The following is a 14,795-nucleotide window of genomic DNA, read 5'->3' as shown; positions in this document are numbered from 1 at the left end:
TCTAGCCATCATTTTGTGTGTGTTTGTGTGAACACTGTTGAGTCCTGAGGAAATACATATAGCCTGTAACCCAGAGGAAACAGGTTAACAATTAGCCTTGTTTATAAGGTAAAATGATACTTTGATCAGTGTCTGCCCACACTTTCGGCTAAGTAAGAACTTTATCATTGAAAGTTTCTCTGCCTCAATTAGTGCCCTTAGGCTATTGGATTGTAGATGGCTGAACACATTGTCCATGTTCATTGTCACCTCAGAGTCAGAAAAATGTTGTACAGTCTGTCCTTTCTATCTCGAAGACGCAGCTGGATTTTGCTATTGTTTTGGGGGCCATTCAATTATATGGAGAGATGTGTGTTTAAAAACCTGATGAGACAGCCCAGCCATGTGTTAATTTCATGTCTTTTTCATAGCCTTCTTTGTTGCTATTTAACTTTTTCAGAGGAGCTTCTTGATAACTTTGCCCAGCAAATAGGAGCCTGGAGACTCTGCCTGTACTTCCTCTCCAGCACCAGGAATGACTATGTCATGATGTACAGTTTAACGGTGTTTGAGGTGAGTTGTCAGATGCCTTTATACTGTTCTGAAAAGTCTTTTGTAGTCACGACGCCAGGTCATTGGCACTAGACTTTAGCTTTGAGGTGCAGCTGACAGGGAAACAGCAGTAGCTCAGCTCAGGGACTTCCTCCCACACGCTGCCCCCGTCAAGATGTCTGGCTTCTGGGGCACCTTTCCATCTTCAACCCAGAAAGGTGAGGCAGGGCTGGTTTGGTAACGTGTAACTTTGCCTTCCACGTCATCATTTAAAAGAGAAAGGTAATGAAAGAGAAACAGTTTGGGAGTGAGGTGATACCCATAATGCTGTTACCCAGCCAGAAACATTTTCATTTATTTTAACTCTTCCAAATTTTGTCTTCCTGTGTATATCTTTTCTTTTTAACCTAATTATAATCATGTTGCTCATGCCTCTTTGTATTCTGCCCCCCCCCATTTAGCCTTTATATTATATTCCTATATAAGTGGTTATACCATTATTCACCAAGTGGTCCTCCTGTTGTTGAACATTAAAGTTGTTTTCTTCATTTTTTGGTGGCCATCAGAGACAGTGGTGTAATAGAAAGTTTTTGCACATGCAGCCTTTTGTTTCTGTGAAGTTATTTAGTGGATCTTTTGAGGATAGGATTGTTGTATTATAGGGTTTGAATATTCCTAGTGCTCTTATTGCTAAATTGCCCTAAGCCTTTGTTTAAAAGCAGGGTCTTTTGTTTGAGATGATGTAGCTAACCGTTGGATGAAAGCCGGTTATTGTTGTGTACAGATGGTTCACTTAGAAGACGTGTATTTGTTTTTCAGAATCTGATCAATAAAATGTGGCTTGGGGTCCCATCTCAAGATAAGATGGAAATCCGTAGCTGCCTGCCCAAACTCCTTTTGGCTCACCACAAAACCTTACCTTACTTTATCCGGAACAAGCTCTGCAAAGTTATTGTTGATATTGGCCGTCAAGATTGGCCCATGTTCTACCATGACTTTTTTACAAACATTTTACAGGTAAGGATATACCTAAGGAAACTTCATCTCATAAACTGTTTGTTTGTAGAAGTGATTATTTCCTTGTCTTGAGGGGGAGTTTTCAGATTAGCATTTTGGAACTGCGGTAGTGAGGTCATCGTAGGACAAATTATCCACTTCGTGTTCTTGAGACATGTACCTTTGTGCTTGTTGAACGGGGGCGGGGGCGGGGGAGGGGGTTGTGGATAACCCAGTCGCTTTGTTAACCTCATGGGAAATTTTGTTCAGCAAAGATCTGAAAGCCTGTTAGGTCCTGTGCCAGGTGTTGGGGTGCATGGCTGAGGCCTTTGACGGTTACGCTTTAGTAAGAAGATAGCTATGCAAACGATCGTCCGACACTGTGGAAGTGTGTGTGGCGTGCAACGGTGGCATACAGCCTGCAGACCCCAGAAGCTGAGGTGTCCTCAGTGTTGTTGGGTGAGGCGGTGGGGTGCTGGAGTAAGAGACCAGATTGATGGGCTGGGGCCAGGCCGGGAAGGGCCCTGCTCTTGCAGGGGGCTTCAATTTGTAACCTATAGTCCTTCCGTGGGAGCTAATGAAAAGTGTGTAGAAGGGGGGAAGACAGGGCCACATTTTCGTGTTGGAGCCACAACTCTGGAACAGTATGGGGTGTGGATCAAAGAGGGGCGAGGCTGGACCCCTGACGCTGCTGTTGGAAAGATAGGAGCTACCGTGAGGACCTGGCCCCCGGGCCTCTCTGGCGGGTGGAGGCGGGGCACTTAGGAGACCCAGTCAGGAGGCTGTGGTTAGTGACTGGGTGGTGGAGGTGAGGCAAGGGCGGGATCTAGAATACCTTCCCGGTTTCTGGCTCAGATAGCAGATTCTCCAGGCCAGGGGTGAAGGAAGAGGAAATGAGTTGGGGTGGAAGATGGGGAATTCAATTTGGCAGAAAAGGCACTTAATATTTGTGCCCTCCTTCTTTACCTGAGACATTGGGAGCTGTGGATCTGGGGCTCGGGAAGGTGGTCGGGGCGCAGGTCAGGATTTGGAAGTCATCAGGGCAAAAGGTGGGACCCAAAAGCCAAGCGGGAGATGCCGTTGTTCATTTGAATCCTATGCGGGAGTTGGAAACACTTTCATATTATTGAGGTAGTCACGGGTATACAGGAAATGGGCATTAGGTATCGTTTATAGAATAAAATTCTTTGAAAGTTAGTGTCTCGGTGACTGTAGGCTCAGGATTTTCTAACATTCTGTCTGCTCTTGTTACAAAGAATTAGAAACTAATTCTTTCTTAGCAACTAAGAAAAAATAGAGCATCCTTATTGCTTCTCTCAGACTGCCTCAAAGTGATACAGAAATTCTTCATTCCGTATTGTTTTGTGTAGTGACTCCATTTATCTAAAGGTTTATTGGGTTGATACTGCAAAGGAGATTCATGCATTTACTCAGTAAGTTGTTTGTTGAATACCAGCCGTGCGCTAACTAAACGTGTGGGGAGATGGTAATGAAACAAAACAATGGCTCTGCCTTCTGGAGCTTATAATCTCAAGGAGGAGACATCCGTAAACAATGAACAAATAGACTTATAGGTGCTTCTAAGTGTTATGAAGAAAATTAAATCCAAGGCAAGGAGAAAGAGAGTGTCGGGGGTGTTGTCTAGACGGCGTGATGAGAAGGCTTTTTTTGAGGAGCAGCCATTCGAGTAGAAGCCTGAGTGGAAGTGATGGAGTGAGCCATGTGGGTATCTAGGGGAACAGTGTTGGAGGGAGAGGGAATAGTAGGTGCCAAGGACCCTGAAGAATGGCAAGGAGGCCGGCGGGCCCGAAGGGGTAGGACACGAGGGGAGAGGTTTTGCTGGCTCTCTGTGGTATATTTGCCTTCACTCCAAGATGCGGACAGTTGTGGTCACTCTCCACGGCCTCCCTGGAGGGAGACTGCGTTCCTGGGTCAGTTAGTGGCAGGTCCCGTGAGAAGCAGCAGTGGACTGTGAGCCGGAGGCCCCCGGTCCTGCCAGTAGCAGTCGGGGGAGCCATGTTCCCACCCGGCTGGGATCACTACTTTCGATGGAGAACAGATTTCCTGTCAACCCTTGAAATATGATTAATGGTAACAAATGACCGTCTGGAAGAGCGTTTTTTAGGCGAAGTGCTCAGGGAGGTTTAGAAAGGCTAGTTGTTGCCCTCTGTTCTCTACCACTTCCCTCTTTGCACCCCTTCAGAAATGACTCCGTTTACCTCATGCAGCCTTTGTGACTTTGGAACGCCCCATAGCGGAAAGAGCAGCGAAGGGGGCAAGCGGGTGTGGGGTCTGCGTCTGTTGTCACAAATCATCTCTGGGTTTCGCCGCTCCTTCTGCTTCCGGGAGCCTCCTTTTCCTTCTCTGTAAAACGAGAGGATTGGAGTAAGTGATCTCTCAAATCCTTCCACTTGTAGTAACGCTCTGCTTCTTCTCATTTATCCGTACGAAGAAGTCAGTGGCGTGAAAGCCAGGTCAAGAATAATGGTGCTCCGCTGCAGACGTGTCTGGTAGTGATAATAAAGTAAGCTTTTCTTCAGGTAGAGAGCTGCCCAGTTCTGGAACCATCCTCACCATCCTCCGATCCTTTGAATAAGCCACCTCTAAGAGGTTTTTTTCGGGCTCACTTCCCTCACGGTCCGCTTGCTGTCTGGGGTGCATCATTGTTTTGTGGTGGTTGTTTTGTTTTTTAACTGACAGTTTGGTGGACCTCTATGCAGTTCATGCCATCGTTGTGGTGACCACCATACCAGGCAGAGAGGAGTTGATTTGGGGCCCCAGCGGGATACTTGGAGTTCTCTGTGCTGGCTTTGCCCTTTCTAGGCCACTGGAAAAGGAAATAGCTGAAGTTGAAACTGACTTCTGTTGCCCCCACTCTGCCCTCCACCTCCCACCCATACACTAGGCCAAATATCACAGCTTTGTAGAGTCTGTTCTTCAGATTCCTGAAATCTCCTGAGCTCAACCTGTGGTCACATTGTGCCTGGCACCAGGTAATTAAGGGGTAAGCAGCATAGGAAAAAAATTACCATTTCTTTTCTGTTTGGGTGGTGTAATAAAAATCATTGAGCCTTTTCAGAAGCTCACACTAAGTGCCTGAACTTGAGGGGGGAAAAAAGGATCTGAACTTGATCTTCAACCTAAAAGTGCTTATTTTCTGTTAAAGTAAATTGCAGAGAATTACCAATGTTATAAGATTAAATTATATATGTGAAGATGGTCGAGAGAAATGCTAGTTTACAAACAAGCTTTTTGGACACAGAGCTGGTGAGAAGAAAAATATTTGATCAGGCTGTTCTTTTTTTTTTTTTTTTTTTTAAATGTTTATTTTTGAGACAGAGAGAGAGAGAGCATGAACAGGGGAGGGTCAGAGAAAGAGGGAGACACCGAATCCGAAACAGGCTCCAGGCTCTGAGCTGTCAGCACAGAGCCCGACATGGGGCTCGAACCCACGGACCGTGAGATCATGACCTGAGCCGAAGTCAGACGCTTAACCGACTGAGCCACCCGGGCGCCCCTGATCAGGCTGTTCTTTCAGGAAAGAAGAACTTTCGTTTTCAGTTGGCTTTTTGCCTGTCTCCCCTTTTTCCAAATGATGAGAGAAGGGAGGGCTTTGGATACATTTTCCATAGCGTAGGATTTTTTTCCCTATGGGAGCACAGAGCATCTCACACCTACAGGAAAAATTTACTGCCAAATTGGAAGAGTCGGTAATACGAAGCATTCCCAGCCGAGAGAGTAAGAATGAGGGCTGTGGGGGAAAATAGACACAGAAAGAGGTAGAGGAGAAAGACGGGAGTGAAAGAGGGGGAAGTAATGGGAATCTTTAAAGTACAGATTGATAACCCACAGGCCTCCGGATGGGAAGAGATACTTATGAAGGGTCAGTAAAGAAAAGTTGCTTCAGGGATTTCCTGTTCCTCCTGCTGTGTTTTCTTTTACGTTGTTAGAAATAGCCCAAACTTGGACAAAAAGAAGAGAAAACTTGTGGAGGCTGTATCTGAAGTTTCAGTGTCCAAGATAATTGATTTAATAAGAGCAGTTTCAGCATGCCCTTTATTGCCACTTGTCTTACATCACGCTGCTCCCAACGACAGTTGAATTTATCCTCAGTTCCCTGAATTTCCTGCTCTTTGGGATGAGCTTTGCCTTAGTCTTCAGAGGGGAGAGCTGTTTGCAAGGGAAAGGCAGGTGCCCTGTATTGCTTGAAGCGGAGAAGGTGGGTTCTATCCTGTCCGCCTGCAGTTCCTGGTGCCCTCCTCTTCTCTGATTTTTGTGTACTGAATAAATAAGCAACTTAATTTGTATCAGAGAATGAGTGATTTTTAAAGTTCATTGTGATCAAAGAAGATGGTCAAGTGTTCCTTCAATTGTGTACGTACTCTTCTATAGATTGTAGCATAGAACTGCACAGAATTTTCGTGGCAGCTTGCTTTTACCATTTCTGGAAACTAAAAAGTAAATTGAATTAGTGAGTAACACTGAATTTTTGAGAAATTGACTAGAGAGACATAAATAGTGTTAATGCTGTTGAAGGTGTACCTTTCTTTCTGTCTCTTAAGGCGACTAGTACAGTGTAGTGGATATTGTAGGTGGTAGAAAAATAACTCAAATCTCTATGTAGGTATTTGCAAAATTATAACCGTAGCCCTCATTATGCATGTTTCTGTTCTGCCACGTGTTTAATCTTGAACTTGCATGGAGCATGCAAAGCTTAGAAACGTAACATTGATTTAACCCCTGAATGTTGAAAAGATAACACACATTTCCTTGTTGCTAATACACGAATCTGGGCAAAGGGACCAGGGCTTTGTTGGGAATCTGGACATGTAGAAAAATTGTCGTGTTAGGTGTAAAAGAGCATTGTGTTCATGGTTCGAGTTTTGTCTTTAGAATAAAACGAGAACGTACTTTGAATCAGTAAAAAATGTACAGAAATGCACTCTGAAGCACTGATTTACGCGGCCCGTTCCTGTGAAATTAAACGCATGGAGGGACTCACGGGTTTAATGTTTCGTGGTCCTCCTCGTCCTTCCATCGGCTGGACAGTCTGCTCAGAACTTCTTCTTCCCTGCAGTTGATCCAGTCCCCCGTGACAACCCCCCTCGGGCTGATCATGTTGAAGACGACTTCAGAAGAGCTGGCTTGTCCCCGTGAGGACCTCAGCGTGGCTCGGAAGGAGGAGCTGCGGAAGCTGCTGCTGGACCAGGTGCAGACTGTGCTCGGGCTGCTGACAGGTGAGCCGTTCGGTGGAGGCAAGGGACACTGGCGGTGGTGCTCTGAACTTTTGAGCAGTTTTGCTTGTGACTGTGGCCGAGTTGAAAAACAAAGAATGTGGTGGTGGCGTGTGCCGTCAGCACTGAGCCCCGTGTCCAGCACGTGGTAGGACCTCCCCAGATGCTCGTAACCTACTTGTTTTTACTGTCTTTATGAATCGGTCCTCACTGTCACTGTCGTTAATGAGGTAGAGATCAGGTCATGGGAATGTGATTGAAATGCCAAGCGCTGCATTCTCAGTAAGGTGGGTGGCGAGCACTTCATGTAAGATAATTTGAATATAAGATCAGGAGAAGTTGGAGGAGGAGGGATGGGGAAATTTCAAAATCCGCTCAGGGAGGTGAGACCAGATGTGGCATCCGCACCCCGTGTGCCTGGTCGTGGTTGTAAGTAGCATTTTGCTCGTCATCTTGTCTGTTTTATCAGAGCCTCGGAACCGTGTGTGAGGAGTAAGAATAAACAGAAAGCAAAAGCAAACCGCACAACGAGACAGGAAGGCGGGACGAGGGTGGAGCATGCTGGCTCGCCAGGGCCCTGCCGCTTGCTTGTACGAGGAGCAGGTGCAGCCCTAGTCTCGGGGCCCTTGAGGCGCCGGGGGCCCGCTTGCTGCTTGAAGGAATGCCGCAGCGCAAAAAAAAAAAAAAAAAGAAAAAAACAGTTTTTATCTGCAGCTCCTCTGCCCAGACTTCCTCTCGGATCTCTAGGAACTTGCTTCTTTTGTCTGTTACAAAAGTGCTGGGCATGCAGTGGTCACTTAAAATCGGTTGAGAATGCCCGATCAAAAGTAAACTTGTCGTTTGCCCCGTGTCCTTCCCCACGTCCCTAGGGGAGACCCACACCTCAGAGCATTTGTTCATTCAGAGCACGTTCAGTGATGCCCCCGACTAGATGTTATATTTCTATAGTTAAGGATCATGTCTGATATCTCTGTGTCCTGCCGTGAAGACGTTAAAATTTTTTCAGTTGGGGGTTAATTCACGTAGCGTCAAATCCACCATCTGACGGTGTCACAACTCGGTTTTTAATACATTCACAAGGTTGTGCAACGATCACGCGATCTAATTCCAGAACACTTTCATTACTGCCCTTTCCCCCTCCAACCCCTGGCAACCACTAATCTGTTCATCTCTATGGATTTTCCTATTTGGCCTTTTCGTTTAAAAAAAAAAAAATCATACACTATGTGGCCTTCTTAGTGGGATACTTCAAAGCCCATCCATGTTATAATATTAAATGTTTTGAAAACACCGTACTTTCAAAAGCTTTTACAGCTGATCATCTTATGCAGTAGGTTCCATAAAGAGGTCCAGAGAGGAATAAAACACAGTCCCTGACTCTAATGAGGGGTACTTGAGTTGGGGAGAAAGACAGCTAAAGCCAGTGTGTTAAGAGTTTAGTAGAGGTGTGTTTTACTCACAGGCAGAACTGAGCAGACGAGACTTCCTGGGGACGATGGCGGCTGGGTGGAGCTCTGAGGGATGGACAGGCAGCAGCCTGGTAGAAAGGTCCAGCTTGGGTTGGCAGGAGGAGAGCAGGTCAGAAGTTGGTGTGGAAGGAGTAGCACCCCGTTGAGCGTGCGCAGCCTTTGTATGGAGGTGGGGGTGAGGCCAGGTGGGAGAGCAGAGGCCTGTGGGAAGCCATGTTCCATGGGTGGGTGGCGCTGTTGGCTGGGGGAGGGGCGGAAGAGAAGCAGTGGCAGGTTTGTGGGGGAAGATGAATTGAGTTTAGGACATCCAGGTGGTGGTGTCCGGAAGTGTCTAGTTGGACCTACGGTGGGGAGAGGGAGGTTTAAATACTGACGTTTGATCGAAGGGATCAGATCTGTTTTTAAATCTGACTTTCATAGATTAGACTTCATTTCTCTCTTAAACTCCATTTCTCCTTCCTCGCTAGGTATCTTGGAGACTGTCTGGGACAAGCACAGTGTCACTGCTGCCACCCCACCACCATCCCCGACCTCAGGAGAAAGTGGTACGGTCTGCCCACCACGTATGCTGTTCCTCTTTTTAAATGCACTTGGGGGGGCTCGATGGGGTAGCGATTGCTTATCTATACCAGATACAGATGCTGATTTTTCCTTCATCACTTTTTGGCCTCTCTGCCCACGTTTTCTGAGTAGGTAGCTCTACTTGGTTCTTTGTAAGTACTTGTACTTCCTTAATGTAACGTTTTGAACAACATACATTGTTTCTTCCTTACCCATCAGAAAAATGGCACCTTTGATGTTCTGTCATCTACTTCCGTTCCCTTCAGCTTATAACTGTGTTGTCCCTCCTGGTTTGTTTTTTTGCTTTTTCTCAGATTTCATGGCTGTATTGCTCATGCTCACATTGGCATGAGCCTGTGGGCCTGAAAGGTCTGCTTTGCAGTTATGCAGGGGTCAAGGTCCGAGGAGCTGGTTGGCTTCCTGAAGCCGGGGGGTGGGGGTGGGGGGGGGTGGGGGGGGCGGCACGACACACGGGAGAAGAGGATGTGGAATGCTTTCTTCCCTTCGGGGCTCGGGGAAGATGGGGCCAGTGTGCAGTAATCACATCACCATCAACTTAGATCAGTTCAGAATAATTTGATAAAGCATGGCTATATTTACAGTGTCACTAAGTGGTTTACTGGAGGCTGATTATCCACAGTTACATTAATCAGTCTTTCAGAAGTGAGTGCAGTTCGCCTAAAAATGGCAACTTCAAGGATAGAAAGAGGAAATTGTGTCTGAGCAGAAACTTTTCGTTTCTGAATGCTTGTGTTTACACTAAGTGATCACAGGTGCTTTTCAAGTAGAGTCCATCCTGTGAATTGCATATTGTTGCTTCCTCTGCCGTAAAGGTTGGTTGGTATGGCTGAGGGGAAATATTTCTCCATCTTTCTCCTTTACCCCAGGAAATGGGCTGTTGAAATCAGACACCTCTAAGCCCGAGCTGTTTCATGTAGCCTGTTATTGTTAGTATGTGGAAGCTGAAATTCTCGCAGAGCTGAAAATACAGCATGACGTTTTGAGGACTGCTCATAGTCTACCAATTTATTCCAAATTCCATTTGTCATACTTGGATTAAAAACTGTTAGCCACTTGTCAGACTTCTTAGATGAAACACTATTACAGAGCTTTAGAGTGTTTTAAAAGCCAACAGGGATTTGAACTTTATTTGTACTTGGTGGCAGACTTTCATTTTCAACGTGGATATTTGAGATGACTTAGCAGATTTAAATTTTGCAATACGTGATGATTAAAGGAAAAACTGCAAATGAGGCAGAGCCTTGCTTTCACGAGGGTACACTTTGGAATCTCTTGCAGGTTAGCTGATCTTAGAATATGTCATTTCGTTTAAATAGTAGCTTGCAAAGATTAGTTCTGTTGAATTGGATTTGGTTTTAGGTGGTTGAATACTGGCTTAGCATCCAGTTTCAGTTAGCAGTTTACTCTAGTAAAACTTGTTTTTCTGAGATCATTTTCCAATGCCAAAAGTGGTATGTTTTAGTTGGCTTTGTTCAGCTACATGTTCTGAGCGAACTCAGTTTATGCTTTGATAGACTTATTTTCCTGGAGGCCAGGTTGGGGAATATCAGATGATACAAATCAAAAATATATTCTTGCCTCTTTTCTGTGTTGCCTAAGTTTTGTTTATGAGGCTAGGTAAAATACAGTATGAACCAACTTGACATTTCCATATAAACAAAACCTAAAAATGTGGTGTGTATTTCTTGAGAATTGCCTCTTAGACAGTATTAAGACATTTTTGAAGTCTTGAATTTTAGTATTTGAGAAAGAACAAAACAAATGGAGACTGTTTGGAGCCTGGGAAGTTAAGCAAGCTGGTATACTTCCCCTTAAAAAAAAAAATAGGGGGCACCTGGGTGGTCCAGTCAGTTGAACGTCCAGCTTCAGCTTAGGACACGATCTCACAGTTTGTGAGTTTGAGCCCCGTGTTGGGCTCGCTGCTGGCAGCACAGAGCCTGCTCTGGATTCTCTGTCCCTCTCCTGCTCATGTTCTCTTGCTCTCTCTCTCTCTCTCTCTCTCTCTCTCAAAAATAAAACATTAAAAAAATACAGGATTGCATGTTCATTTGACATGCCTTTTTCTCTGACAGTTGCAAGTGAAGCTGTTGGATCTTGTTCCATTATTTGGATGATGCTGAGGATTTAATTAACATTTATTTTGATGGTTTTGCTCAACTGCCTTTGTGCACTTAAGACACCAAGTTAAGCAGTAAAATTTCTAAAAAGTTGTTGAGCTTTATTGACCTAATAAACTTGCTGTTACGGACAAAAATCATTCTGAGCAACCTTAGAGCCCAGTGAGTAAAGCAGGTAATTCCTATGCCCACCCCACTCAACCTTTATTTAATCGGCAATCCCGGCCGGAATCCCCGAATCCCTCCGCGGTGGGGAGTTTTTTTCCCCCCCGCCGCATCCTTTCTGGTAACATCGTTTTTGTCTGATCATTTTCAAAGAACAAAGCCCGCGGACGAGTCCCTGCGGTGGCTACTCTGGCTGGCGGTCGGGAGATAGAAAAAGCTTTGAAGGGTGCTTGTAGTCTGCGTCTCAGAACAGTTCCTCAAATTGTTGCCTTATCTTTGAAACTTGCCTCATTACACTAGAATCCTGTGAAGTAGATGACGGTTTCATCTCTCGTTTACGAACGAGGAAACTGGGGCTCATGGGGGAAATCACGTCACCAGTAAGTGGCGGAGCAGGGGCGGCCTCGGCGCACGGTCTTCGGCCGAAGTTTGCCTTCTCGGCCGCTCGCCCCACGTCTCTCTGCCTCCCCTCCCCCTGGTTCAGAGCCCCGGCTACCCCGCATCTGCTGGGCGCGTCTGCTGGGCGCCTTCCCCGACTGCGGCCGTCCTGGGCTGTGAGAGGAGCAGGAGAGGAGGAGCAGTGCTCTGAGGACGGAACGTGACCGTGCCCTCCACACGCTGGGGCTGCGGCTGCGGCTTCCTGCTGCGCCCGGGCAGCCTCAGCCCTCCTGCTTTCAGAGCCTCTGCTCGTCCTCCCCTCTCTTTGCCTGGACAGATGGGGTGGGGGAAGCGGGGAACAAAATGAAATGGTGTAAATACTGCAGCTCCGAGTTAGCTTTCACTGTTCTGCAATAAAACTTGAGACCGTACCTTTCATCGGCGTGATGTGTACTGTCCAGTGTGGGTCTGTGCGGATACCAGTGATGGCAAGAGTCCAGGGTGCAGGTACGTTAGAGAGCTCAGATGGTGGGGACCAGTTTATGCCTTCCTGTTTTCTCCCACACTTTGCAGATTGCAGATCTTTGTGCACTTGGAAATCTTGTCACGTATTCCCTTATAAGCTGCTTAGAGGAAGATGTCTCTCGGGAGGGTCACTCAACTCCTGTGATCTCATTTTCTTAGCCTAAGGGCTCCTTGACTGGAATTTCTCTCCATTTCGCTGGACTGAGGCTGCAGTGAGATCCCTGGTTCTCAGTGGGGAGTGATTTTGCCCTGCAGGGGATATCTGGCTGGCAACATGAGAAGTATTTTGGCTAGCGTAAGAGAGGAGAGGGTACTGCTGGCATCTGGTGAGTGGAAGCCAGGGGTGTTGCTAGATATCCTACGACGCGCAGAGCGATAACGAATTATCCAGCCCCGAATGTCAGTAGTGCCGAGGTCGAGAAACCCTGGATTAGAAAACGTAGAACTGAATAGAAAACACGACATTTAAAGAAATAAAAAAGTAAAAAAGCCCAGGGGATCTTTGCATGAATGCCTGACCTGTCTGGGTTACTTCCAAGTGAGTAAATGCACCAGAGTCGTCCAGGCACCTCTCGGCAGGGATGCACATTGCTGCCAGAGCCTGGCCTGATTCAGAGAAGCCGGTCGTTCACAGGCTCTACAACCAAGATGTTACCCTGTTGCATAGGTAGCTTGTCAGGCTCTCTGAAGTTTGCATTGGAAATGCAGCATGAAGCAGTGTCTGTTCTGTGGTAATTCCTTCCCCTTTGTTTAAAATACAGTTTTTGAGGGGCTGCTGGGTGGCTCAGGTCACGATCTTGTGGTTTGTGGGTTTGAGCCCCTCATTGGGCTCTGTGCTGACAGTACATGTCCTCTGTCTCCCTCTCTGCCTCTCCCCTGCTTGCTCTATCAACAACAACAACAGCAACAAAAATTTAAAAAAATACAGTTTTTGAAAAGCTCTTTGTAGTCTACTAAAATACTTTGAAATATTTAAAGTTGAGTAAAATCATCACTTCTCAGCCTTTTGGCTAAGATCAAGTGTAGTATCTGTTTGTATCAGTTTAAAGTTGAATAAAATCATTTTCATTGAGAACAACCTTAAAAGATTCTTGTTTTGAGGGGCAAAAATCATAGGTCATCTTACACACTTAAAGAATTTTGCATAATCCCATTCAGCATTTGCCCTTGGGTTTATGTCTTTCTACAGTTGTGGCCCTGGTGCGCACGCTCTTTTAATTAGGACTTCAGAGCATACATATTTTCCTGTATTTGAATATTAGCTTTCTTATCGCTTTGCCTGGCTGCCTGATCCTTCCAGTGGGTCTGCTTTCTGGGAAGGAGCATAGGCTTAGGGGCCAGACCTGGGTTTCCGTTTCAGCTATACTTCTTAGGAGCTGAGGAACACGGGGCAAACACTTAATCTATCTGGGTCTTATTCTAACAGTTTTGTAAATGCAGATAATAATATCTACCTTAGAGCTGTGGGCGTGAAATGAGAATATGTATGTAAAGTGCTTAATGCAGCACCAAGCAAATAATAACACATTAAATGGTGGCTGTTCTTACATAATTATTGTTGTTGTTTTGCTTTTTCCCCCTTTGGCAATCCTCGTCTGGAAAAATTCTTCTGAGCTAAAGCGTAGAGAGACAACTTTTTTGTTTTGCTTTCGTTTTTAAAGCCAGGATTTATTTCTAATTAAAAATGCTCAAGAGATTTAAAAGGTCCAAGGGCCCAAAGATGTCCAGGTCTAATAGAACATAGATGGTATCTGTTGGTTAAGTGTCCATTTGATCCTGGTTAATTATTTGCCCCGTTAATCCTTCTAGTTGGGTGGTGGTGGTTTCCTCTAACACCAACATCTTTCATAAATGGCCCCAGTCCATGAATGACGAGAAGAGCGACACCAGAAACAGTTACTATCTTTGAAAGAGAGAAAGTTGAACATATGACTCAGGTGGACAGCCACCACAACAATCCCAGAAATCAACCTTATTGATCCAGCAACAAACTGAAATATGCCCAGATTGTACTTGAACATCCTTCTTGCGTTCTTCTTTGAAACCAGGTCCTCTGATGATCAGTGTGGGCAGCTGAGATCATGATGAGTCTTACCTAGTACTAAATGCAGCTCTTTCAGAGCAGAGACCACTGCACACCCTACCAGATAAAATGCCAGGGGACAGATTTTTAATCTGCCTGCTTTTGAATAGGCTCCCTGCCCAAGGTGGGGCTTGATTGAGCTCACGACCCTGAGATCAAAAGAGTTGCATGCTCCACCGACTGAGCCAGCGAGGTGCCCCACTTGTTGATCTACTTTTAACAGTAGAAATTAAACCCCTTATTAATAAATCACAAAATCCTCATGTTACTGGCAGAGGAGATGAGGCCGAGAAAGATTAATCCGTTCGTATTCATTCAACATTAGTATTAAGGTAGCAGTTTTCAGTAGGTCTGGGGGTCCCTGGAAGTCCCCCAAGCCCTTTCAGGCGTCCCAAAGATCAAATATATGTTCATAAAAATACTGTGACATTTTTTTTAAGTGTTTATTTTTGAGAGAGAGAGTGCAAGTGGAGGAGGTGCAGAAAGAGAGGGAATCAGAGGCCCTGCACTGACAACAGAGAGCTCGGCGCAGGGCTCGAACTCACGAACTGTGAGATCCAGACCTGAGCTGAAGTCACACGCTCCAGCGCCTGAGCCACCCGGGCATCCCATGTTGTTTGTCATTTTTACGCATGCTCTCATGAGTATACTGGATAGAACTCAATCAGATCCCACATTGCAGTTAACCTTTAAGAAATTTAAAGTGAAAGTTTAA

The 14,795-nt window shown here is 45.7% G+C and overlaps 1 protein-coding gene, 1 long non-coding RNA gene and 1 other non-coding gene across 10 annotated transcripts in view; 2 read left to right on the top strand and 1 right to left on the bottom strand.

The window, feature by feature from the left end:
- The window catches only part of XPO6 (exportin 6), a 103,986-nt gene that overhangs the window by 33,414 nt on the left and 55,777 nt on the right, over positions 1-14,795 (top strand). For 4 of the 8 annotated variants that reach the window (XM_030301112.2, XM_030301110.1, XM_030301109.1 and 1 more), the window contains exons 3-6: positions 440-552; positions 1,351-1,548; positions 6,605-6,764; positions 8,698-8,793. In XM_030301112.2, the coding sequence (XP_030156972.1) occupies positions 440-552; positions 1,351-1,548; positions 6,605-6,764; positions 8,698-8,793 (567 nt within the window). Of the gene's footprint in view, positions 1-439; positions 553-1,350; positions 1,549-6,604; positions 6,765-8,697; positions 8,794-10,842; positions 11,980-14,795 lie in introns of those variants that run through there. The other 4 variants (XM_030301111.1, XM_030301116.1, XM_030301115.1 and 1 more) reach the window with 2 other exon arrangements.
- On the bottom strand, positions 5,242-6,605 carry LOC115504267. Its single transcript, XR_003965634.1, has 2 exons — positions 6,530-6,605; positions 5,242-5,978 (listed from the first exon to the last, which is right to left on the bottom strand). It is a non-coding gene; the product is annotated as an uncharacterized LOC115504267 (long non-coding RNA).
- On the top strand, positions 12,988-13,179 carry LOC115504620. The gene has a single exon (XR_003965728.1). It is a non-coding gene; the product is annotated as a U2 spliceosomal RNA (small nuclear RNA).

Source organism: Lynx canadensis, chromosome E3, assembly GCF_007474595.2.
Source record: "Lynx canadensis isolate LIC74 chromosome E3, mLynCan4.pri.v2, whole genome shotgun sequence".
Classification (NCBI taxonomy): domain Eukaryota; kingdom Metazoa; phylum Chordata; class Mammalia; order Carnivora; family Felidae; genus Lynx; species Lynx canadensis.
This window is presented reverse-complemented; position numbering and strand designations above follow the sequence as displayed.